General features: G+C 41.6%; 1 protein-coding gene across 1 annotated transcript in view; it reads right to left on the reverse strand.

Annotated features, from left to right (window-relative positions):
- NLRP14 (NLR family pyrin domain containing 14) overlaps positions 1–15,246 on the reverse strand; it is a 44,028-nt gene extending 28,782 nt beyond the window's left edge. The window contains exons 1-4 of the mRNA XM_066360587.1: positions 15,097–15,246; positions 6,837–7,184; positions 6,004–6,075; positions 808–2,401 (exon numbers count right to left, since the gene is read on the reverse strand). Coding sequence (XP_066216684.1) covers positions 808–2,401; positions 6,004–6,075; positions 6,837–7,134 — 1,964 coding nt within the window. The 5' untranslated portion in view covers positions 7,135–7,184; positions 15,097–15,246. The remainder of the gene's footprint in view (positions 1–807; positions 2,402–6,003; positions 6,076–6,836; positions 7,185–15,096) is intronic.
- Positions 15,247–24,088: the final 8,842 nt, after the last annotated feature.

A 24,088-nucleotide genomic window follows, 5' to 3' on the forward strand; every position in this document is an offset into this window, starting at 1 on the left:
TAAATCAATGACTGTACACTTACTTTCTAGATAAACTTCCCTGAATCTGTTTTGTAATCTTAAAAATAAATTGAAATATGATTTTGACCAGCCTTAAATCGGACATAATCAATATCCTATGACCTCAATTCATTTTAGTTAGATCTATAACTAATTCCACAGTTCAATTCTTTCCCCCGACTTATACGGATAGTCAGAAAAAGCTACTTGAGAGAGGGGTAAGGGTATAATAAGCATAACTGCTGAAGGTTCATTTATTCTTTTGAAACACTCATTCAGCACCTATTTCTTACCTACACCTGACTCTCTCCAGTTTGGTGTTAAAGGGCTGAGATCTTTCATACAAAGGCCAACCTATATCTAGGCAATAGGGAAGGGAAGCTGGGTCAGTAGAGTGCAGAGGAACATAGCCCAGAGAGATGACCTATGTACACCAAGTCCAGCAAGAAATTCCTGATCCCTATTCTTCTGAAGGGCATTGTTTTGAAAAGTTAAATATATGTACAATAGTGGGTATAGTGGGTGTGTAAGTTTGTGCTATGTGACATACAGCCAAGTCCTCTCCTGGGATTACCCTCAAGTCAAGAGAGCCACTTTGGGCGAGTTGCTGCCCATTCCCTGTCAGTAGCTGTGGCTGGTCAACAGGGGCTCCAGTGCCTGGGCTCTTTTTCTCAAGGTGGGACAACTCTGAAAGGTTATCCTGGCTCTGGGACCTCAGCTAAACAACCCTCCTCTCTCCCTGTCAAAATCCACTTCCTTCACAACCCCACAGGACACTTCCTGGCAACTGACCTTGAACACACTTACCAAATTTCAGCTGGGAGGCTTGAGTTTAACATCTTCTCAAATACCACGGTGACAGACAGTTTAATGGTCCGTAAACACTGGCAATACTTAAGGCAGAATGAAGACACAAGCAAGTGGGTTTTCTCACAAATATTAATGACAACCTTTTGGAAATGTCTCATGGCCTGGTTTATAAATGCTTCATCTTGAGTCTCATACAGACAATGAAACAATTCCAGATATGCCAGCTGTGGTGGGAAATAGTCACTGTTTCCTAATATTTCCATCCTTTGAAGTATCTTCCCTCTTATCTCCAGTGACATTTTACAGTTAAACATTTCCTCCAGTTGTTTTACTCGCTCTTCATTCAAAAGGCCGAACAAAAAGCACTTCATCTGCATCAAATGGGGGTCTTTATAACTGGTGCTCTCAAGTAATAGCTTCAAGTCGGCAGAAGACTGAGAGGAATGGTCGCCGGTTCCCTGAATGTCTTTCAACATATAGAACAGAGCTGCAAAAAATTCCTGAATGTGTAGGTGGGTGAACTCATAGCAATTTTCATAGTCTGTGTCCTTCTGAAGGATATTCATATCCAGGAAAACTGAGACATCAGATTTAATTAACCCATGCTTTCGGAGGTTTTCCCTGTAAAACACATGTGTCATAGTCCATATTCCTTTGGCGGCCAAGTGGCACAGGCTCCTCAGCTGGGTTTGGTTGGGTAGACTAGGACAGCTTGCACCCGCCTGCATGAACAAGCTGGAGACGTAGCAGGTAAACAGAGCCGTGGTGGTTTTGCAGGCCAATGTGACATCTCCACCCTTCTGCACCTGCTGCTCCAGACAAGAACAAATGACCCAGCACATTAGGGGGACTTGGCACATGCTAAAAAGCACCTCATTGTTTCTTAGTAAACTTAATATTTGCAAGGCGCACGTCTTGTCTTCAAAAAACTGGTAAACGTACTTCTCTCGCGCTTCCTCAGACATGCCCAGTAGCTCTACAGAACGCTGACTTCTCAACAAGGTCTTTAGTTTCTTGCAAGCTGTGAGTCTTGTCGTCACCAATAAGGATGACTCAGGGAGCAGCACTTTCCTCAGCAAACTACTCATGAGGAAGGACACGGGGTGAACCTGGGTCCAGTTTTCACACAGCGCAAACTCGGGTTCCTCAAAGGCGAAGTTCAGCTCGTCAAAACTATCAATAATAAAAAGGAGACTATCTGGCTGGGATATAACCCTTTCAATGGGGCCTTCTGTGCTGGGCCAGTCCTTTAACATCATCTGAACAAAGCTTCTCTCTCTCCATGGGTTAATTTCTCTCGCATTGAGATAAAAAATATAGGTAAATTTCTGCTGATAGAGATGGCCCTGGGCCCAGTCTAACATTGCCTTTCTCACTAAGGTGGTTTTCCCAACTCCAGCAGCGCCCTGAAGCACCACTGTCTGTGGCTGCTCACCGGTTTGGACATCCACATCAAACAAGTGTTCCAACAGTTCTCTGCCTTCATCAGCGATCTCACGGCGGAAATCTTTAGGTTCTCCAAGGAAACACTTCTTATCTCGCATGAGGCAAAACTTTTCCTGTATCCGAATTCTGTATTCTGTTCCATCACCTAAGTCAGAATGGAGTAGGAAGAAAACAAAGGTACGCAGGATCAAAACAAATTCTGTGATTTGCAATGTTAAGAATACTGGACTTGGACTTAGGAATAAGAAGTAATACAGGCTGAAATCAATATGCTGTTGGGTTAGGTAGAAACAAAACATAAACAAAACGAAAATATTCCTGTAGATTTAAAACATGTATTAGAAACAACAAATAGGCCCTGGCCAGTTGGCTCAGTGGTAGAGCGTCCGCCTGGCGTGCGGGAGTCCCGGGTTCGATTCCCAGCCAGGGCACACAGGAGAAGCGCCCATCTGCTTCTCCACACCTCCCCCTCTCCTTTCTCTCTGTCTCTCTCTTCCCCTCCCGCAGCCAAGGCTCCATTGGAGCAAAGTTGACCTGGGTGTTGGGGATGGCTCAGTGGCCTCTGCCTCAGGCGCTAGAGTCGCTCTGGTGGCAACAGAGCAACGCCCCGGATGAGCGGAGCATCGCCCCCTGGTGGGCGTGCGGGGTGGATCCCGGTCGGGCGCATGCGGGAGTCTCTCTGACTGCCTCCCCATTTCTGGCTTCGGAAAAATACAAAAAAAAAAAAAAAAAAGAAACAACAAATATAGAACTCGCAATGCAGAAAAATGTATTTGTGATGGAAAAAAAAATCAAACCCATTCTAGAAATATTTTCTTCACTTTGTACTTTTCTTCCTTAGAGAAAAAATAAGATGTATGTGTCATATTGAGATTTAAAAAGAACACAGGCAGCCCTGGCCAGTTTGCTCAGTGGTAGAGCGTCGGTCTGGTGTACAGGAGTCCCGGGTTCGATTTCCGGCCAGGGCACACAGGAGAAGCGCCCATCTGCTTCTCCACCCCTCCCCCTCTCCTTCCTCTCTGTCTCTCTCTTCCCCTCCCGCAGCCGAGGCTCCACTGGAGCAAAGATGGCCCGGGCGCTGGGGATGGCTCCTTGGCCTCTGCCCCAGGCGCTAGAGTGGCTCTGGTTGCAGCAGAGCGACGCCCCGGAGGGGCAGAGCATCGCCCCCTGGTGGGCAGAGCGTCGCCCCCTGGTGGGCGTGCCGGGTGGATCCCGGTCGGGTGCATGCGGGAGTCTTTCTGCCTCTCCATTTCCAACTTCAGAAAAATACAATATATATATATATATTAAATAAATAAATAAATAAAAAGAACACAGGCAACAATTAAACAACAGTAGCCAGAAAGGACCTGATGACAGATCTGAAACTCAGACCAAAATAATCCACTTTATACAGGCAAAGCATTAATAAAAATGAAGATAGAAACATAGCATGAAGAATATTTTAAAGAACAGAAAAAAATTCTCAAGTGTCCAAGTATAATGAAAATACAGTTTCATTGTTACTCAGTTAAGTCTGATTCCATCTCTAGATCTCAATTAAATGTCATTATCTCAGAAGGGAATCCTTCTCTGAACACCAATGCTAGCAGTTATTTCTTTCCTATATTCTTAAAACATAGTATACTTTGCATTCATAGCACATATCACAAGCAGTAATTACTCTTAATTTTTTAAAGTAAATGCCATTGAATAACACAGGTTTGAACTGCCTGCATCTACTTATACTTGGATTTGTTTCGATAAATATGCAGTTGGCCCTCCATATCGCTGGGTTTTGCATCCACAGAGTCAATCAAATGCATATTAAAAACACTATTTTTGATCTGTGGTTGGGAATCTGTGGATGAGGAGAGCTGATGGTAGGCACTGTTTTATGCTATTTTATATCAGTGACTTGAGCATCCATGAATTTTGGTATATCCACAGGGGGTTCTGGAACCAATCCCCCTCAGATACACAACTGCAATTCTTTTCTCTTTTTGGTAAGGGCATTCAGTACAAACATGTAACAGTTCATATCCCAATAAAATATGCTTAATTCTCCTCCAAGATAAATTATGGTATTAGAATGTAGGGACCCTTTAGTATAATATTTAGTACAATGCAGTACTTAAAAGTACTTTAAAAAGTCATGAAAATGATTTTTACTTTCTTTGTTTACATTTATGTCTTCCAAATTTTCTAACAGTAAATTCCAATGGAGATGAAACCCTAGTTTCTTAAAATTATGGCCAGTTAGGACATGGAAACAACCAAAAAGCCCATCAATAGATGACTGGATAAAGATGTGGCACATATACACTATGGAATACTACTCAGCCATAAGAAATGATGACATCGGAACATTTACAGCAAAATGGTGGGATCTTGATAACATGATACGAAGCGAAATAAGTAAATCAGAAAAAAACAGGAACTGTATTATTCCATACGTAGGTGGGACATAATAGTGAAACTAAGAGACATTTATAAGAGTGTGGTGGTTACGGGGGGGGGGGAGGGGGGAATGGGAGAGGGATAGGGGGTGGGGAGGGGCACAAAGAAAACAAGATAGAAGGTGACAGAGGACAATCTGACTTTGGGTGGTGGGTATGCAACATAATTGAACGACAAGATAACCTGGACTTGTTATCTTTGAATATATGTATCCTGATTTATTGATGTCACCCCATTAAAAAAATAAAATTATAAAAAAAAAAAAAAAAATTATGGCCAGTTATACCACAAAAATAAATGTCCTTATATTGAATCAGAAACTAAGATCAAAGTGGGAAGTCATCTTCAAGATCATTTAATTAAATAAGCAATTTTTTAGGCACTGGCCAGTTTGCTCAATAGACAGAGCATTAACCTGGCACGCAGACATCCTGGGTTCAATCCCTGATCAAGGCTTACATGAGAAGCAACCACCTGCTTCTCTTCCTGTTCCCCTCCCCTCTCTCTTCCGCTATCACAGCCAGTGGCTCGGTTGGTCCAAGCATTGACCTCTGGCACTGAGGGTAGTTCGGTGATTCAAGCACTGGCCCCAGACGGGGGTTGCCAGGTGGATCTCGTCAGGGCATACGCAGTAATCTGTCTCTCTGTCTCCCTGCCTCTCATGTAAAAAAAAAAAAAAAAAAGAGCAATTTTTATTAGTCCTTGGAATAAAGTAGGCTCTCAATGGTTTCTTGAATGAAATAGTGTAGCCAGTTAGAAACTAGCATGGCTGATTTAAGAAGAAAGCTTTTTCACCTGCTCCAGTTTTCTTTGTACTGTCATTAAATTTACATAAACTGGAATTCAACTATATAGAATTCAAATCAAAATAGAAGGAACAAAAATGGGACTGAACTAAGACTGAGAAGACCTGTGAAATCACATTTTACATGGATTAGTCGGTCACCACCATGGGAACTCAATTACAGCATCACCTCTGCAGGAGGGAACTAGATGTGATAAGCCAAATAGTCCCTGCCAACTCATAGACTATTTAGTTCATAAAACACAGACAGGAATATACCTTTTTTTCATTAGACTTTCATCTTTGGGCATTCCCAAATACCAATCTCCTTAAGCCCTGAATCAACATGGCCCCAATTCTGACTTTGGCCCGGGAGCCAGGCTTGTTGACTGGTAACCAGCAAACGTGTAGGGTATTAGAAGTTAACAAGAATTGAGCAAAAGTGCCCTGGCAGATAAGCCCAATCATGCTTCAAAAGCACAAACTTCTCCTACCTCCGACAGAAACGCATCTACTGTACTTACCCAACACTTCCTCCTGATTACCTTGTGCCTCTCCGGCCCTGGTGTCCTTTGGTCCCATGGTCTGCGCGGCCCCTGCAACAGTTCCCAACAGGATCATGAGATTACCAAACATAATGAGGGCTTTGGTAATGGCCGAAACAGGTTATAGAATTCTCCTCAGTTGTACAATTCTATGACTATCTGGGTTTAAGAAAACGAGAGCCAACAGAGACTCAGACTGCACCAGTTTAGCTAAGGGAAGGTGATATGATATGAAGTAGGAGAACTCTTGCCAGGCCCCTCACCCTGTAATGGGGCAAGTGGTCTAGCTTAAGCCTAGGTTTCCTTGTCTGTACTGACCTCACAGGGATATGGTAAGGCTCAAAGGAAGTGTGAGTAAGGAATTTTATATGTCTATGGTATTTCATACTTGGGAATAACTAAAAATACTGACTTGGCCTATGTCCCTTAATAATTTTTTTGCTCATTCCCCATATTCCAGCAAAAATTTTCAATCATATTTGAGATTTCTTAAAATTTAGCCTAACATATGAGTTTATTTGTAGTTTGGGCAAAGGTACACTAGATGGGATAATTCTTACCACTCGGTTGCTTTAATCATGCTGATTGGTACCAAATAGATGAATAAGGCAAGTTGGGTAACAGTACTCAAAATCTTCCTGCCTCTTCAGTGTTTTTAAATGATCCAACAAGCTCCCAATGTAGTTCACTACCATGGCGTTTGTTTCCCACAGAGTGGTTTAATCTCTAAGTCCCTTTCATAGAAGCATCCCAGCAGGCTACAGGAAACAACTCCTCCTTCCCCTCCCAGATACGTTCCTAGCAGCACTCACAGTTGATCTCTGCTTTTGCTCTCGTGCTCAGATCCTTCAGGTTCATCCTGTCAAAGATTTTCAGAGCCATATCCCAGGCCTGCTCCCTGGGATAATGCTTGTTCATCAAGTTAGCCAGGTCCTCTCGCTTGGCCTTCTTCACTTCAGCCCAGGGTATCAGGCAGTGTCCGCGTTCCATGGTCTCATTCTTCAGGAGTAACTTGAATTTACTGAATTCCTCTTTGTTTAGCTCCTCCAAGTATAGTAGCAGCCCAAAGTCAGAAAAGAAGGATGATGACAAACCTGTCATCTTTTCCATAGATCAATATTCAGGTTTCAGTAGGGAAATATAATTTGAATAAATGGGACCTATGGAAAAGATTAGAAAATGAAATACCTATAAAAATGTAGACTAAATTCAACAAAACATGTTGAAGCCCTCTGTATTCTGCTCAGTGCTGACTTAGGGTTCTCTGTAATACATTTTCTATCATATAACATTCCTCCAATATAGACCACTGTATATTTCTTCCACCTTAAGAGTTACTCCCAGTCCCACCATGTATGAGCTACAAGAAATAAAGACAGTTCAGTTTACTCGTCTGCAGAGTAAGGATATCAGCGGCAACCTCAGAGGACTGCGGTATAAATTAAATAGGTATCACCTGGCACAGAACTACTAAGTATCGGCAACTTCCTCATCCCTTCTCTCCCACCAACACCCAACATGTACCCCAGCCTATATATAAAACATTGTTACTGTACCCCAACCAAACACATCATTACTCATGAAGCATATGCAAATGCAATACATCACCATCCACCTGTCCTTGTCATTCATCTCTGTTCACAGACCCATACACACAGTCACTGAGGGTCTGTGTTCCTCGCTCAGAAGGTCCTTTCACTTCCACTCCCCATTACAATTATTCAGGGTGAGTTCAGAGTTAAAGCCCATTCAAAACATCACTCTCTCACATCCTTGACCTTAACTCCTATGACCTTACTTTACTCAGCATTTCACTCTGAGGCTCATTCTAGACTTTATCAGCAATAACCACTCAAATTCTTCAATTCCAAAGTCCTATAACCCAGTTTCCAGTAATAGCTTCCAGTTTATTGAGCAGTTTCATCCTCTTACTCCCCTTGAGACAGTTCTTCAAACAATATCAAATCCTAGCCTTTGGGAACCTCTGTTTTCCTCTTATTTATCAAGCATTTTAAGAACCTGATTCAATTTCTTATTCAGCACAGGTACTCCAGTTAATCACTTACCGTATCTACAAGTCCCTCATCTCTTTTGCAGTGATTCACCTTAAGAGACAGAACTAGTAAGTGGTAGAGCTGGAACGTGACCTACCTCTTTCTCTAAATCCCCTCCCCTTTCCAGTCTTTCCTAATGCCTCCTTCTATACTTGCCAGTGAGATTGGAAAAGTTGGATGGGGAAATAAAAAAGGTACCAAAGGGAGATTTTACTTCTTAAGCAGAAGGTGAATTGTCTCAAAATGATATAGTAAGTCAGGATTACATCCGACAATAATCGGTGTGTTATCAGCTGTTTTTTGGGGGGAGAGGGGCTAGTTTTGACTTCACTACAGAAATACTCTACAAACTAGGTTCTAACCAATACAAGTCTCATGAAATTTTTTAAAAAAGAAACAAAAGGAGTACATTTGAGGAAACTTCAAAGGAACAGTGAAATTTCTCCAGGACTATGGTAAATGAGAGAAAATGAGGCATAGAACACAACACTCAACTTCCTGACGAGAAATTTACAGATATCAATGTGTATGGGCCTATCTTTCTCATCTTCATTCCTGTAACAAAAGATGGGGGCTCCTCCCCTCTTGTATAGCTCATCCCTCCACTTGTGATCTGAATCTTATCAATGATCCAATTAAGAGACTTAGTCCATTAGTGATCTCTCTTCTTTATCTTCAACTTCTTTTCCCTCTCCTGTAAGTCCTTCTCACTAACATGTAAACCTCTTACGTCTACTTCAGTTTTTTACAAATTTTCTCTTTACTCCATATCCCCTTCATCTTCACAAACTTCTTCAGTTTTCTACACTTTACCAATTTACCTCCTCAATCCACTGCAATCTAACTTTCACAACCAAACTTCCCCTGAGATAACTCATACAGATCACCACCTTGTTGCAAAACCCAACAGGCATTCTTGGATTCAATTTTTATACCTGTAAGCAAGAAAAATAACAGTGCCTACCTTGTAAAGATTAGAAGCTAATTTACAGGGTGCCATACATATAACACTATTTCAACAATGCCTTAATTCCTGATATTCTCTTTCCCCTTGACTCTCATACTCCCCTTTCTTTACTCTCTTCTTGCCTTTCTGGGTGTCCCTTTGAGTCAACAGCTGGTTCTGAATCCTACAGGGTTTCTATTACATGATATCTACAATTACAGTAGAGAGTACAATATATGTACTCTGGCCTCCTTCTCAAAGGTTTAATGCTGTACTTGAGAAATTTGTTTTCTTGTTTTGTGGTTTTCCTTTGTTTATATTTTGGGGAAGAGCATACCAGATGTCTAGTATTGCTCCTTTAAGTGAAGACATTCATAAATTCCAAAATGAAACCCATGGCCTAAAGGAATGGATTTCAACTTACAAGTTTACTGATGTGAATTTTTACTATCTATAATAAAGCATACTTGTTCAAAAAAAATTATTCATTCAGCACATGTTAATAATGATCACATTTGTTGAGGATCTACTGTGAAATGTTGTTTAGGAATATTTTCTTTAGTCTTAAAAGTAGTCCTGAATATTTGCTTTTATCCACATTTTACAGATATAAGGACTTGGAAATTAAAATACTTTCCTATATAACTACAAAGGTTATTATTTTTCCATTAGGTACCACTGCCTTTTAATTTCACTTTATTTTCCTGGGCACTGGAAATTCAAAATTAAATGAAACTTCTGTGGCCACAATCTATGATACCTGACTTGGCGCTAAACACTGGGCTAAGGGAGAAAAAGGGCTCTGCATAGACAATGGCCATCTTCTGAGCTCTAGTAGTTCTAGAAAGAGGGATTCTTTTCTAGAGAGTATAGAGATGAGAAGGTCCTGGGAAGTGACATTTTATCTGGGAAATGGTACTGCCACCCTTTCCTACGCTCCTGCCTGATTTCCTTTTTTGGTTGGTGACAGAATCCCCTAGAGCAGCTTCTCAACCTCCCCACTACTAACATTTTCAGGCCAGATAATTATTTGGGGGACACTATAAGTGCACTGTATACTGTTTAGCAGCATTTCTGAACTATACCCATCAGACACCATTAGAACCCTCAACCTCCCATAGCTGCGACAAACAAAATGTCTTCAGACATTGCCAAATGTCCCTGGGGCAGCAAACTGCCCCAGTTGAAACCACTCTAAAGCCTTACACTTTACTACTCAGTGTGCAACTCATCAAATCCTTCTCTATGATATTATCATAATAAATCAAAGAAACAGAATAGACAGCTCAGAAAAAGGCATTGCTAGATTTTAATGTATAATAGAAGAAATACTATGATTGGGAAACATTCAGTGCAGGTTATTAAGGAAACCTGTAAACCAGTCAGATAAAAATTAATTAGGATCCTCACATAATAAATCTCAGTAAATCATTAATACTTCAAACCAGAGTGGGAAAAACAGCAAAGAGTATTCATTACACTTCAGGAGAGGAATGACTTACCAGCTTGGTCACAATAAGGGAAAGGATCAAGAATCAGAATGAATATTAGGAGATATATTGTTAATTAAGGTGAAATTAAAACCACGTCAAGCCCTGGCTAGTTAGCTCAAGTGGTTCAAGTGTCGTCCCCAAATGCCAAAGTTGCAGGTTTGATCCCTGATCAGTGCACATATAGAAATCAACCAAATAATGCAAAAATAAGTGTAACAACAAACTGATGTTTCTCTTTATCTAAAATAAATAAATAATATATTTTAAAAACTTCTCCATAAGAATTCAAGCAAAGTTAAACCCAATCCAGCAAAAATGTTTATTGAAAATTTGACAAATAGAGTTTAAGCATAAATTTGTAAAACCACTTTAGAACTGCAGACATTACTAAAATTGAAGATATGCCCCCAGATCCAGATCTTGGTTTCTAATAACCCTTCTCCAGTAAGACCAGATCTAGAAAGGATCTAAGCACAGGCATACCTCAAAGATACCGTGGGTTTGGTTCCAGGTCACTGGAATAAAGTATCACAATAAAGTGGGTTGTACTTTTTTTACTAGTGTAATCTTGCCTTCAATTTGTAAAAAGAAAAAGATAATGCAACAAAAAAAGCATTTTTTAAAAAGTGCAATAAAGGTATGCCTGTATATAAAAAGAACTAGTATAAAACAAGTGAAAGCTGAATTGTGACTTAATAGTTTTAAATGCCTTACTTGTTATAAATATACTATAGCAACACATATGCTAAAACTGGGGAAATTTGGAGAGGAGTACATGAGAATTCTTTCTGTAAATCTAAAACTATTAATAAATAAATGATTTCTCTTTTGAGAGAGGCAGGAAGAAAGAGAGAGAGAGAGAGAAACATCAAGCTGTTCCTGTATGTGCCCTGATGGGGAAATCCAACTAGCAACCTCCGCGCTCTGGGATGACGCTCCCACCAACTGAGCTATCCGGTCAAGGCTTATTATTTTTTTTTATTGAGTATTTTTAGAGAGGAAGGGAGAGAGAAGGGAGGGGGAAGGGAAGCATTTGTTGTTCCACTCAGTGGTGCATTTTTTGTTTGCTTCCCAGGTGTGCTCTGACTGGGGATTGAACCTGCATCTTTGTTATTTCCAGAGGATGCTCTTAACTGACTGAGCTAACTGGCCAAGGCCTAAATGGTGGTTTTTTTAAACTGAAGATCTGCATACTCTACACTCCTTAGAATATACCCAATAGAAATGCGTGTGCTGGTACACCAAGAGACATAGAAGAATAGTCACAGCAGCATTGTTTCTAATTGCTAAGTGCTGGAAAAGATCCAGGAGTTCACCCACAGCAGAATCAATAAACAAACTGTGGTAAATTCACACAATTAGTTCCTACACAGTAATGAAAAATATGATCTGCAGCTACATACCATTAGAATGTATTTCAAAAACATCATTAGGCCCTGGCTGGTTAGCTCAGTCCGTTAAGAGCACTGTCCCAAACAAGGTTGCGGGGTCAACCCCTGGTCAGGGCACACATGGGAAGCAACCAAACAATGCACCACTGAGTGGAACAACAAATGCCTTCCTTCCCCCTCTCTCTCCCTTCCTCTCTCTCTCTTTCTAAAAATTAATAAAAATTAAGCCCTGGCTGGATAGCTCAGTTGGTGGGAGCGTTGTCCCGGAGCACAGAGGTTGTCAGCTGGATTACGTGATCAGGGCACATACAGGAGTAGATCTATGTTGCTGTCTCTCTCTCTCTCTCTCTCTCTCTCTCTCTCTCTCTCTCTCAAAGAGAGGAGGAGGAGGAGGAGGGGGAGGAGAAGGAGGAGGAGGAGGAGGAGGAGGGGGAGGAGAAGGAGGAGGAGGAGGAGGAGGAGGAGGAGGGGGAGAAAGAAGAAGCTGCCAAGCCTAAAAAGAAGATATACCATATATAATTCCATTAATACAAAGATCAAAACTAAAAATGAGAAAACTAAACTATCCTGTTTATGGATGGATGAATAGGTGTTAAAGCCATATTTTTTTTCTTCTTTTCCAAGTGAGAGGAGGGAAGATAGAGGCAGACTCCTGCATGTGCCCTGACCGGGATCCACTCAGCAACACCCCATCTGGAGCAGATGCCCAGCCCATCTCCCGCCATGCTGGCAGCCCAGCTATTTTTAGTGTCTGAGGTCTCTACCTGAACCATCCTTAGCACCGAGGCTGACACACTCAAACCAATAGAAGCATGGCTGCAGGAGGAAAGGAGGAAGATAGAGGAGGAGGGAGGGAAGAGAGAAAGGGGTAGAGAAGCAGAAGGTTGCTTCTTCTGTGTGCCCTGACCAGAATCCAACTCCGGACATCCATACTGATGTAACATCCACTGGGTACAAGAACAAACGTCGGAGACTTTCAGGAGTATAGATGTAACTTTATTGGCCAGTTTTACCTGCGCAGGGGCAAATTCCCGAGGTGTCCAGAGACACTGTGCTCACAAGGAGCTGCAGATGGGAATCGCACCTAGCACTCACAGCTAAATCTTTTTATAAGCTAAGCAAGCAAGCCTAATACAGAAGCAGATGTGGCGGTAACCTATTTGCTAAGGGGGCTGCACATAGCATAGCAACAGGGGCTGGGGTCTAGCTCATTGGCGAATTCCAAACCTAAACTTCTGATGAGGGTCTTTTAACCAATAGAATGCAAACGTTTGTCTCTTTTTCTTTTTCTTTTTCTTCTCTCTTGGCCTCCCAGAGTCCCTATCTGTCTCTGCTTCTTGAAAGACCTTGGGCATGTTATTCCTAACAGAATAGGAGCAGGACCTGCCTGTAACCCTTAAGTTCCCTGTTCCATTAGTGCCCTGCTTATTTTCTGATCTTCTCTTGGTCCTTACAGCTGACACTCTACCACTGAGCCAGCTGGCCAGGGTAAAAGCCTTATTTTTTAAATGGGTTGGGGTAAGGCAGTAACTACAGTAAAAGTTGGTTAAATGTTACCTCTACAGGGAAGGAGTCATTTGTGATTAGGGAGGTGCCCCTGGGGCTTTTGGATGCTGGTAATGTTCTGTGCCTTGACTTGGTGATGGTTTATACGGATGATCACTTGGTAATCACTCTCTAAGCCACAGATTTATGTTTAAATGCACTCTTCTATATGCATCATAGTTCACACTAAAATATGGTTTTAAAAAGATTTACATCACCAGAAAGACATAATACCCAAAAAGCAAAGTGCTAAAACAAAATATTGCAAATAATCTATACAATAAGGGAGAAAGGATAAATGGGTAACAAGTATTTCAGAAAAAGTTCAAACTTAAGCAGATATAAAAACTAATACAAACCAGGTGATATCACTTCACAATAATCAAAATGGCAAAAAATAAGCTTTAGAAGACAATACCATATATATGAGCATGAGAATGGTATGCAGCATAAATTGTTATATAAATATCAACTGCTACACCTTTGGAAAGCTGCATGTCCACAACTATGGAGAGCTTTAAAACTATGCATGACTTCAACCAGCAACCACTTCTTTCCAATGGAAAGTATCCCAAATACAGAAAAGAAAGTTTTGTGTATCAGGGCATTTATTTAGAAAATGAATGTTAAAAAATTAAAATTCAATTATGATTAATAAAATACATGCATAAATATACAGCACATTTGATTTTTCTGTGATTAAAATGACCTCTCTTAACAGCAATATGCAACACATTCAGGGTTAATATTATATGGTAGAGAAATAAGGATTACAACCATGAAATTAAAACCAAACCTCTGCATTAAAAAAAAAAAAAAAAGACAAAGAAAATATACCAAAATATTATCCATGGTTGTGTTTGGGGTTTAGAATTATTTATAACAATTTTCTTTAATGACAATACATTCCTTAAATAAGTGAAACAATAAAAGATAAAAGGTATTGTAGTATCAGTTTGTCAAATCTGCACTAAAACTTAGAAGATGGGAGCTCAGTTTTAGGCCACTGGTGGGGGAGAGAGTGAGGGTGATAAAGCCTCACTACTATAAGTAGAGGATGATTCCATGCAGGGAGCACGCGCTCTTCTTTCTAGAACTTTGCTAGGAAGGAGGACAGAGACTGGTGGAGTGGAACACAGGGACTGAAAACTTTTAGGCTGTACTGTCTTCAAATGGGAGAGGGCTTGAAGGAGGCACAGCGTGGAGTCACCAAGGAGCACAGGTGGAGAGAATATTCTGGGGCTGAATGACCAACACCTGATCCAGGCGGGGACAAGAGAGGCATGCATACCAATCACGACTGGTAGAAGTGGAATAATCATAACACCTGAACTCAGGCCATACTGGGTCCTTGAGCACGCCCATACTCCAGTCCTGGGCTCTCTGCCTCATCAGGTGACCGCGGCCGCGCACAGGGATAGTGGCCTCTCCCACCAGGACTCCGCCCGCACCCACACCCGCATGCCGCCCGCGTTCTCCACCTCGAGGTCCCGGCAGCTCCTCCTTTTGGACCTTGGGCCCAGGGTCCGGATCCCCTTCCTTGTCTCCCACACAGAATGTGGGCGCTCAAATACTTCCCAAGGACTCTAACTTCCTATTTGGAAACGGGCAAAACACACCCAGAGAAGAGAGGCTGTCCATACCTGGGGTCGGCATGGGCGTCGGTGACGATGGTTAAATCCCAGCACTGAAAGCCACGAACCAAAAAGTTAAAGGAAGAAGTGAAAAACACGGCTCAACTGGCACCTGCCTGCGACGCCAACAGGGAACTCCCTATTTATGCCTTCGCCTGATCTCCCTCGTCCGCCGCCAGGGCGCGAAGAGCCCTGCGTGGGCAGCGGGTGCAGCGAACCCTACCGGCCCGCCCAGCGAGGCTTTCTTCCCATTTGCTGGCCGGGCAGGGGGCTCTGGCGCAGGCCTGCCCCGGGGACTCGCCCTACCCCGGCACTGAAAGAAGATACATTGTTCAATATAGGGTTCTATGCGCGCATCACAGCTAGGGCGCCCGGCCTCCTTCCTTTCCTGAGAACCAATAACCTACGGGGAAGAAGGGGCGCAGGGCCTCCTTCCTTTCCTGAGAACCAATAACCTACGGGGAAGACGGGGTCTAGGAGTTGGAACCCAGCTTTGGATGAACTTTCCGGGTCTGGCTGACTTCCAATAAGCAGCGTTCCTTTATTAACGGAACCAATACTCCAAATAATTACTGGTGTCTGACAGTTTTCCAAACCCTCTCAGTAGTGAACAAAACATCCAAAATTTTGCTTCCGGCCTCCCCTAAATTTTTTGTTGAGTTCAGCACACCTGTTGTTAAGGTGGCACTTATAATCAGGGTTCTCTCTAAGGTGGGCGCCTGGGCAGCTGCCAGGTGTTGAAATCACAAATTTATGTTCCTTTCTCTTTTTTTTTTTTTAGAGAGGAGAGAGGCAGAGAGAAGGAAGGGGGGAGGAGCTGGAAGCATCAACTCCCATATGTGCCTTGACCAGGCAAGCCCAGGGTTTCGAACCGGCGACCTCAGCATTTCCAGGTCAACGCTTTATCCACTGCGCCACCACAGGTCAGGCCCCTTACTCCTTTTTAACGTTCACCTGCACAACAGCATATTCTAACCGCCATAGGTGAAAAAAATTGCAAGTGAGGACACTAATCAAGAAGCAATACAGAAATATCTTAAAAAACAGTTTTATTGTTTTTTGTCAGGTATTAATATTTTTTCATTAATATTTTAAAGCTTTATTATAACATGATCTAGTTTTGTGTATCTCTTTTATTGTTCTTATTTAAGTATTAAATGCATGAAATAATAAACTGTCTTTCGTTATATCGGTTTTTTATACTTAAAATAGTCATTAGGGCAGAGAAACGGTTGTTAAATTATTTGAATCCCACCACTGGAGATAGGGAATTGCAAATGGAAATAGCAAGTGCAGAGGGCATCAGATAAGAGCCTGATTGACATATTTGAAGAACATTTAAGTCAAATCAAGCACCATAGTCACCATGACTCTGTATTGCTAAAAGGATGCTGCAATTTCATTCAAATACCAAATGACTAGAACTGGTCTAGTGTGAAATTATGGGATCTCAAAGTTGGCTTAGACCCTGATAGGTCCAGCACCTCCCGGAATTACAGTTGCCTCTCAGATGAGAGGACTCTAGATCAAATGTGTGTGTTCTCATAGGATGGCTTCCTTTTTCTCAGGGCTATCCATGCCAAAGACCTTTCCACTTGACATACCGGCAAGATTTGGGGATTCTAGGGGTCCATAATCTTGCTTCCAGTAGCATTTCTCCAGCTGGAATCTTCAGAGAGCTTTATATTTTCTTGGCAAAGTAGGAGTCAGTATTCATTGGCATTAAACAACTGTACCCTCTCAACTGATACTAATGTCTCAGGCATTCTAGTTAGCAAAAAGGACCTAGCCAGAAACCTCAATCACAGCCAGAAATCAGAACCCTAGATTATAAGATTCATATAAAAACTAACTAAAAAAAAAATATCAGAGAAGTAAGAGAAAACAAGGTGAACTTTCTTGGTTTGGGCTCCAGACTACTATATTAATGGCTTATATAATAGCTATTTTAATAATGTTCTGAATATTATATTCACAAGTACATACATACATCTTAAGAAAGCTATGAATGTTACAGGTTTTGATTCTAAAACCACTTCCCAACATGCTTACAAAACCATGAATTAGAATATATTTTATTACATGAAAAATAAAAGACTGAGGAAACTGTCAAAATAACACAATTTTAGAAGCTGAAAGTCCCATCCCAAACTGTACTTAAAACATGAATTAGATATTTTTTGTTTAATTTACATATACCTGACCATATTTAATTTTACATAAGCATTTAAGTTTTACAATATCATACATTTTAGTGCAATTTTTTGCTTCTTTTTCCTTTTGATTTGGCTCTTTCATGGAAAGCAATCATCGTGAGGAGGAATATTGCTTGCTCCTTATTGCATTATTATTATTATTATTTGTATTTTTCTGAAGTGAGAAGCGGGGAGACAGAGAGACAGAATCCCACATACACCCGACCGGGATCCACCCGGCAAACCTGCTAGGGGGCAACGCTCTGCCCATCTGGGGCATTGCTCTGTTGCAACCGGAGCCATTCCAACACATGAGGCAGAGGCCATAGGGCCATCCTCAGTGCCCTGGCCAACTTTGCTCCAATGGAACCTTGGCTGCGGGATGGGAAGAGAGAGATGGAGAGAAAGGAGAGAGGGAAGGGTGGAGCCCTGGGAGGGAACTGAAACCAGGACTTCTACACGCTGAGCCAATGCTCTACCCTGAGCCAACTGGCCAGGGTCTTATTGCATTATTCTTTTTTAAGAATTTTTTTATCAATTTTAATTTATTGTGTTAATATGGATTCAAGTGTCCCACTGAATATAACACCCCCCACCCCCTGCCCCCACCCCCTTGTCCCTATTTACACCCCTTTTGCCCCCCTCCACCTAACTCCCTGCCTTCTTCCCTCTGGGATTTGCTGTCCTGTTATCTGTATCTCTGTGTTATGTATATAATTTTACTTATCCCTTCACTTTCCCTGATCCCATCCCCTCATCCCCCTTCCCTCTGACAGCTGTCCCTCTGGTTCCTATGACCCCACCTCTGCCTTTATTTCATTCTTCAGTTCACTTTGTTCCTTAGATTCCACATATAAGTGAGATCATATGATATTTGTCTTCCTCTGCCTGGCTTATTTCACTTAGCATATTAGTCTCCAGGTCCATCCATGCTGTTGCAAAAGCTAAGATTTCCTTCTTTTTTGTGGCTGCATAGTATTCTATTGTGTATATGTACCACTGCTTTTTAATCCATTCATCCACTGCTGGACACTTGGGCAATTTCCAGATCTTGGCTATTGTAAACAATGCTTTATTGCATTATTCTTAAAGAAAATTGTTTTGTCTCTTCTCTATTATTTTTGTGAAAAGTTAACTTTTTAGACTTTTTTCACAAAATGCTAAATAATAACATGGGAAATACAAGTCTTTTAAATTAACAGGTACTAGCAAAAAAGTACTCAAAATTTTAAAGATATCTCCTCGTAAAATTAAACTAATAGGTTATGAAGTTAATAAGGGCAATTAAAGTACATTCATCGGCCCTGGCCGGTTGGCTCAGCGGTAGAGCGTCGGCCTAGCGTGCGGAGGACCCGGGTTCGATTCCCGGCCAGGGCACACAGGAGAAGCACCCATTTGCTTCTCCACCCCTCCGCTGTGCTTTCCTCTCTGTCTCTCTCTTCCCCTCCTGCAGCCAAGGCTCCATTGGAGCAAAGATGGCCCGGGCGCTGGGGATGGCTCTGTGGCCTCTGCCTCAGGCGCTAGAGTGGCTCTGGTCGCAACATGGCGACGCCCAGGATGGGCAGATTATCGCCCCCTGGTGGGCAGAGCGTAGCTAGCCCCTGGTGGGCGTGCCGGGTGGATCCCGGTCGGGCGCATGCGGGAGTCTGTCTGACTGTCTCTCCCCATTTCCAGCTTCAGAAAAAAAAAAATGAAAAAAAAAAAAAATACATTCATCAGGTGACAATGAGGATTGCATAGCTCATAATTACCTTTCATCAATTTTTTATGCACAGAAAAATGTGTCCTCTATTCTCAGGATATATGTTTCTGTGTACCTCTTTAATCAAGATTTTTAATTATCCTATTTGATTTCTGTGTGGCCTTATTTTTTGTCATCTATACCTATTCTGACATAAATGTATTGAATTTTTCCACAGAACCGAATTTTTTATCAAGATCTCAAATTTATACATTTTTGCTGTATGTATTTAGCAGGTTTTATACTATTTATTTATTTTTATTTTATTTTTTTGTATTTTTCTGAAGCTGGAAACGGGGAGAGACAGACAGACTCCCGCATGCGCCCGACCGGGATCCACCCGGCACGCCCACCAGGGGCGACGCTCTGCCCACCAGGGGGCGATGCTCTGCTCCTCGGGGGCGTCGCTCTGCTGCGACCAGAGCCACTGTAGCGCCTGGGGCAGAGGCCAAGGAGCCATCCCCAGCGCCGGGGCCATCTTTGCTCCAATGGAGCCTTGGCTGCGGGAGGGGAAGAGAGAGACAGAGAGGAAGGAGGGGGGGTGGAGAAGCAAATGGGCGCTTCTCCTATGTGCCCTGGCCGGAATCGAACCCAGGTCCCCCCGCACACCAGGCCGACGCTCTACCGCTGAGCCAACCGGCCAGGGCCAGTTCTGTTTTTATTAATATATAAAGTCCATTTCTGTCTTGATTCTTAAATTCTTTCAATTTTTTCTTTAATATTGAAATTCCTGCTTTTTATTTGCCTTGTAGCTTTTAAATGACCTCACAGTCTCTGCCTTTAAATAATAAAATCTAGTCTATTCACCTTTAGTGCAATGACTATTGCATTCCATATTACTTTATGTTTCTTATTTATCTTACATCATGGCTTCTTATTTCCTTTTCCAAAATTTTTCTGAGTAATTTCTGTTTTTAGTTTATTTCCTATTTATTTAGAGTCCTTTCTGAAATTGTTTCTTCAGGTGGGACAAACTTATATGATGCAGACTGAATTTTTGCAAATCCTCAAATATTCATTTCACCAGGACAGGTGGCTATATTTTGGCTGACAGATTGCTGCCTCTTTATTTTACTAGTCTATAGCTGTTATTGAACTGTTTTCTAGCTTCTGATATAAACTTTATCTATAATTACTTGCCCTTTCTCCCTAAAAGTTTATGGGTTTTCTCTTCATCCTTAGTATGTAGAAATTATTCTGTATATGCCTCAGTGTGAGTCTTTACTAATCAGTCCAGGCTGAAATGTCAGGATTTCTTTATATTTGTAGATTTGGGCTTTAAAGTATTTTTTTCAACCTAAAGAAAGTTCTATTATTTTGTTTTTCATTTATTTCTTCACGTCTATCCCATCCTTTTTTCTTCCTTCTGGAACTTTTGTGTTTGCCTATTAGGTCTCATTATTGTTTTCCTTCATGATCTCCTTTCTATCTTTCCCCCCTGTGCTTTGGGGCATTTTTTTAAAAAATCATCTAGTTCTTGGGTCTCAAAAGTGACCATCTCCAATTCAATTGCTAAATTGCTTAATTAAAGGATACATGTAGATATAAATATAGATATCTTTTCAAATTTAAAATTTTATTTATTTTTTTATTTTATTTATTCATTTTAGAGAGGAGAGAGAGAGACAGAGAGAGAGAAGGGGGGGAGGAGCTGGAAGCATCAAGTCCCATATGTGCCTTGACCAGGCAAGCCCAGGGTTTCGAACCGGCGACCTCAGCATTTCCAGGTCGACGCTTTATCCACTGCGCCACCACAGGTCAGGCAAATTTTATTTAAATGTATAAATATATTTTTAAATTCCAAAATGTCTTTGTGCTATGTACTTGATGCTCTTTTTTGTTATTAATACTATAATCTGCTGTTCTAGCAGTTATATTTCCCTAGATGCACATTGTGTTTGTTTCTATTCATCATTTTCAGTCTGGCAACTGGATCCCATAGTTGCTTTGTTTTTGTTAGGTCATTGAGGTTTATGCCGCTTAATGGAATGTTTTAAGTGGCAGCCGTCTCACAGTTAGGGGAAGACAAAGAGGGAAGGGGTCTTGACCACTGCTGGCTACTGAATAGAAGCACGAAGTCTGCCATTTTCCAAATGAGGCACCTGAATGAAATTGTCTTCCTCCCTGGTCTCCTTATACTATCTCAGACTCAGCACAGAGAACAGTCAGCCTACATGTGCATCATCTTCTCAGCCTCTTGAGAGTCAAAGACACCCAGTAAATGTGTATAAATCTCCTAAGCATCCACAGACCTGAGAGCTAGGCTCTTTTCAAAAAGGCATTTCTTGAAGTGGCAACTTTCAAATCCTCACACATAGGCTCTGATCAGCCCATAAGGATGGAGAGAGATCCAACATCAAGTCTCTAAAACAGTGCCCTGAGCTCAAGTTTTCTCTTCATAAGCCCTAGTTTTCTGTTTGGGAGAAACAGACAGCTAGAGCAGGAAATAGGGCTCATTAGGCAGCCCTTTCTGAGAATTCCCTCATGATCCATATCTAACTTTAACAGAGAGCTACTACCCTGCTCTGTAATGACCTTATAAAATGGGAGACTGTGGGGAAAACGGCTGTTAGGCTTGCTCGCTTGTACTTTGCCTGATTAATGTGTGAGCACATGGCAGCACCACATGTGTATAGTCTATGTAAGGCTATGGGTGCTTGCCCTCAGGGTGGATGGCGGATCGCAGATAGCTTGCCAGCCACTCTGAGGGGCTGTTTTGGCTGTTTCTTCACCTGCTGCAGTGAGAAGTGTTTTTTTTCCCTGGCTGTTTACTCATCCGTTGTTGCAAGACTCTATTAAAGGGGAATGGTCCAATGCTTTCTGGCTCCACCGTTTCTCTACCATCTGCCAAAATCCAGAGTGAACCTGCCTGGCCTCGGCCATGGGCGTTACAGATACCCATTCATTTTCTTTTACAGGAAGAAGCCCCATTTTTCCCCAATATATCCCAACCTTGGCATGAAAACATCATGTCTGGGGTGAAAGTTCTCAAGGATTAGTGTTCTTAATTAATTAGCAAACAATAAGTTATTTGGGAAAAAAAAAACACCCTGGGTTCCACTTCCATCTCAAAATAAGTTCACAAAAGCTCAAAGTCCAGGAGACCCAGTTATACCTCTGAGATCCTGATACACAATAGTTTAGTCTCAAAGCACACTTTTAAAATGAGACTATAAGGTAATTAATGACATCAACAGCTAATATTCGATGTTTTTATATGCCAGGAATGCGGCAAAAGCAAATTACATGGATTATCTCACTTATTCTTTTAAAATCAGGACTGATATTCTACTGGTTGGTAGCAGCACGACAGTGCAGTTCTCCTCCAGTGCTTTTTCTTACTGGGCAATGTCTGTTGTGCATTAAAGGTTTTCTCAATTATAACTATTTAACCACATTGTACAGATGAGAAAACTATGGACAAAAGATTAAAAAACTTACCCAACATCACTTACTGGGTAACAATGATGGGTTTTAAAGTAAGTTCCCTTTGACAATAAAATCCAAACTCTTAAAAATAGCCTTGAACATTTAAGCCAGGTATGGGTCCGAGCAAGATGATTTTCAAATTGTGGTCTTGGAACTCATAAGAAATGTAGGGGTCTCATTTCGTGATGAGAGTGAGAAGGGAAGGCGCTGGACCATTGACCCCTACTACACATTGAACTGTAAATATAATTAATATTTATAGAGTACTTCCTGTGTGCCAGGGACTAGAGGAAGCATTTTGACTTCACTAACTCAGACTCAGTTAAATATAACAGCAAGCCTGTGAAATGATTATTATTGTTATTCCTCTTTTAAAGATGGGGCTGCTGACACCAAAAGGTTGTCATTCAGCCAAGATCACATCACTAGTGTGGTCAGATTCGAGTCCAAGAAGCCTTTCGTTTTTAAAGACTCACAAAATAAAGTTTCCTTGCCTACTATATCATTCATTACTATGGATCCAGCCCAAGTTTGAAGGCAAATACTTAAGGAAATGAAAACATTTTCCTGAGATAACACACTCAACCAGATAATAGAAGAGCAGATAGTCTCTTTCTGTGGTTCTCAGGACACGAGAAAGGGCTCATTCCCATGACTCCACCTCAGTCCCACCTTGCCCATCGTGTCTCTTCTCAGGGTCACCAGAGGAGACGCAGAATCGGCAGGAGGAGGGGAGGAAGGAAAGCTCCACGAGCACTGGAGTGAGGGGCTCCAGCGACCATAGACTGGAACTTCGAAGGTCCTCTCGGGTGTTGCTGGGAAGGGGAGGAGGGAGAATATGGGCAGTGGTGGAATTAAAATAATTTAACAACCAGTTCTCTGTCCTAATGACTGTTTTAAGTGTAAAAAAAGATGTACCAAAAGGTAGTTTATTATTTCATGCATTTAATACTTAAATAAGGACAATAAAAGTTACACAAAACTAGATTATATTATAAGAGTTTTAAAATATTAATGAGGCCCTGTCCTGTTGGCTCAGTGATAGAGCATAGGCCAAGCATGTGGATGTCCTGGATTTGATTCCCTGTCAGGGCACACAAAAGAAGCACCCATCTGCTTCTCCACCCCTCCTCCTCTCACTTCTCTCTCTCTCTCTCCTCTCCCCTCCTGCAGTTACCGCTCAATTGGAGCGAGTTGGCCCTGGAAGCTGAGGATGGCACCATGGCCTCCATCTCAGATGCTTAAAAAAAAAAAAAAAAAAAAAAAAGGTTCCCATTGCAACAGAGCAATGGCCCCAGATGGGTCAAGCATCGCCCTCTAGTGGACCTGCCCTGTGGATCCCAGTCAGAGCACATATGGGAGCCTGTCTCTGCCTCCCCTTCTCTCAAGTAAAAAAATAAAAATAAAATATTAATTAAAAAACATTAAATAATACCTGACCAAAAACCAATAAAACTGTTATTTAAGATATTTCCAATGACAGCTTGTCACCTCCTGGTTGTTTGGAACATTTTCTCTTTACATTATATGTTTGTTTACTGAAGTAACAAACATGGGGGAATTAAAATGTAGTATTTCATCAAAGGTATAATGAGTTTTATGAAATGAATAAATAAATATTACAAGTATAGTTCTG

The sequence above is a fragment of the Saccopteryx leptura genome, chromosome 1 (assembly GCF_036850995.1).
Source record: "Saccopteryx leptura isolate mSacLep1 chromosome 1, mSacLep1_pri_phased_curated, whole genome shotgun sequence".
NCBI lineage: Eukaryota > Metazoa > Chordata > Mammalia > Chiroptera > Emballonuridae > Saccopteryx > Saccopteryx leptura.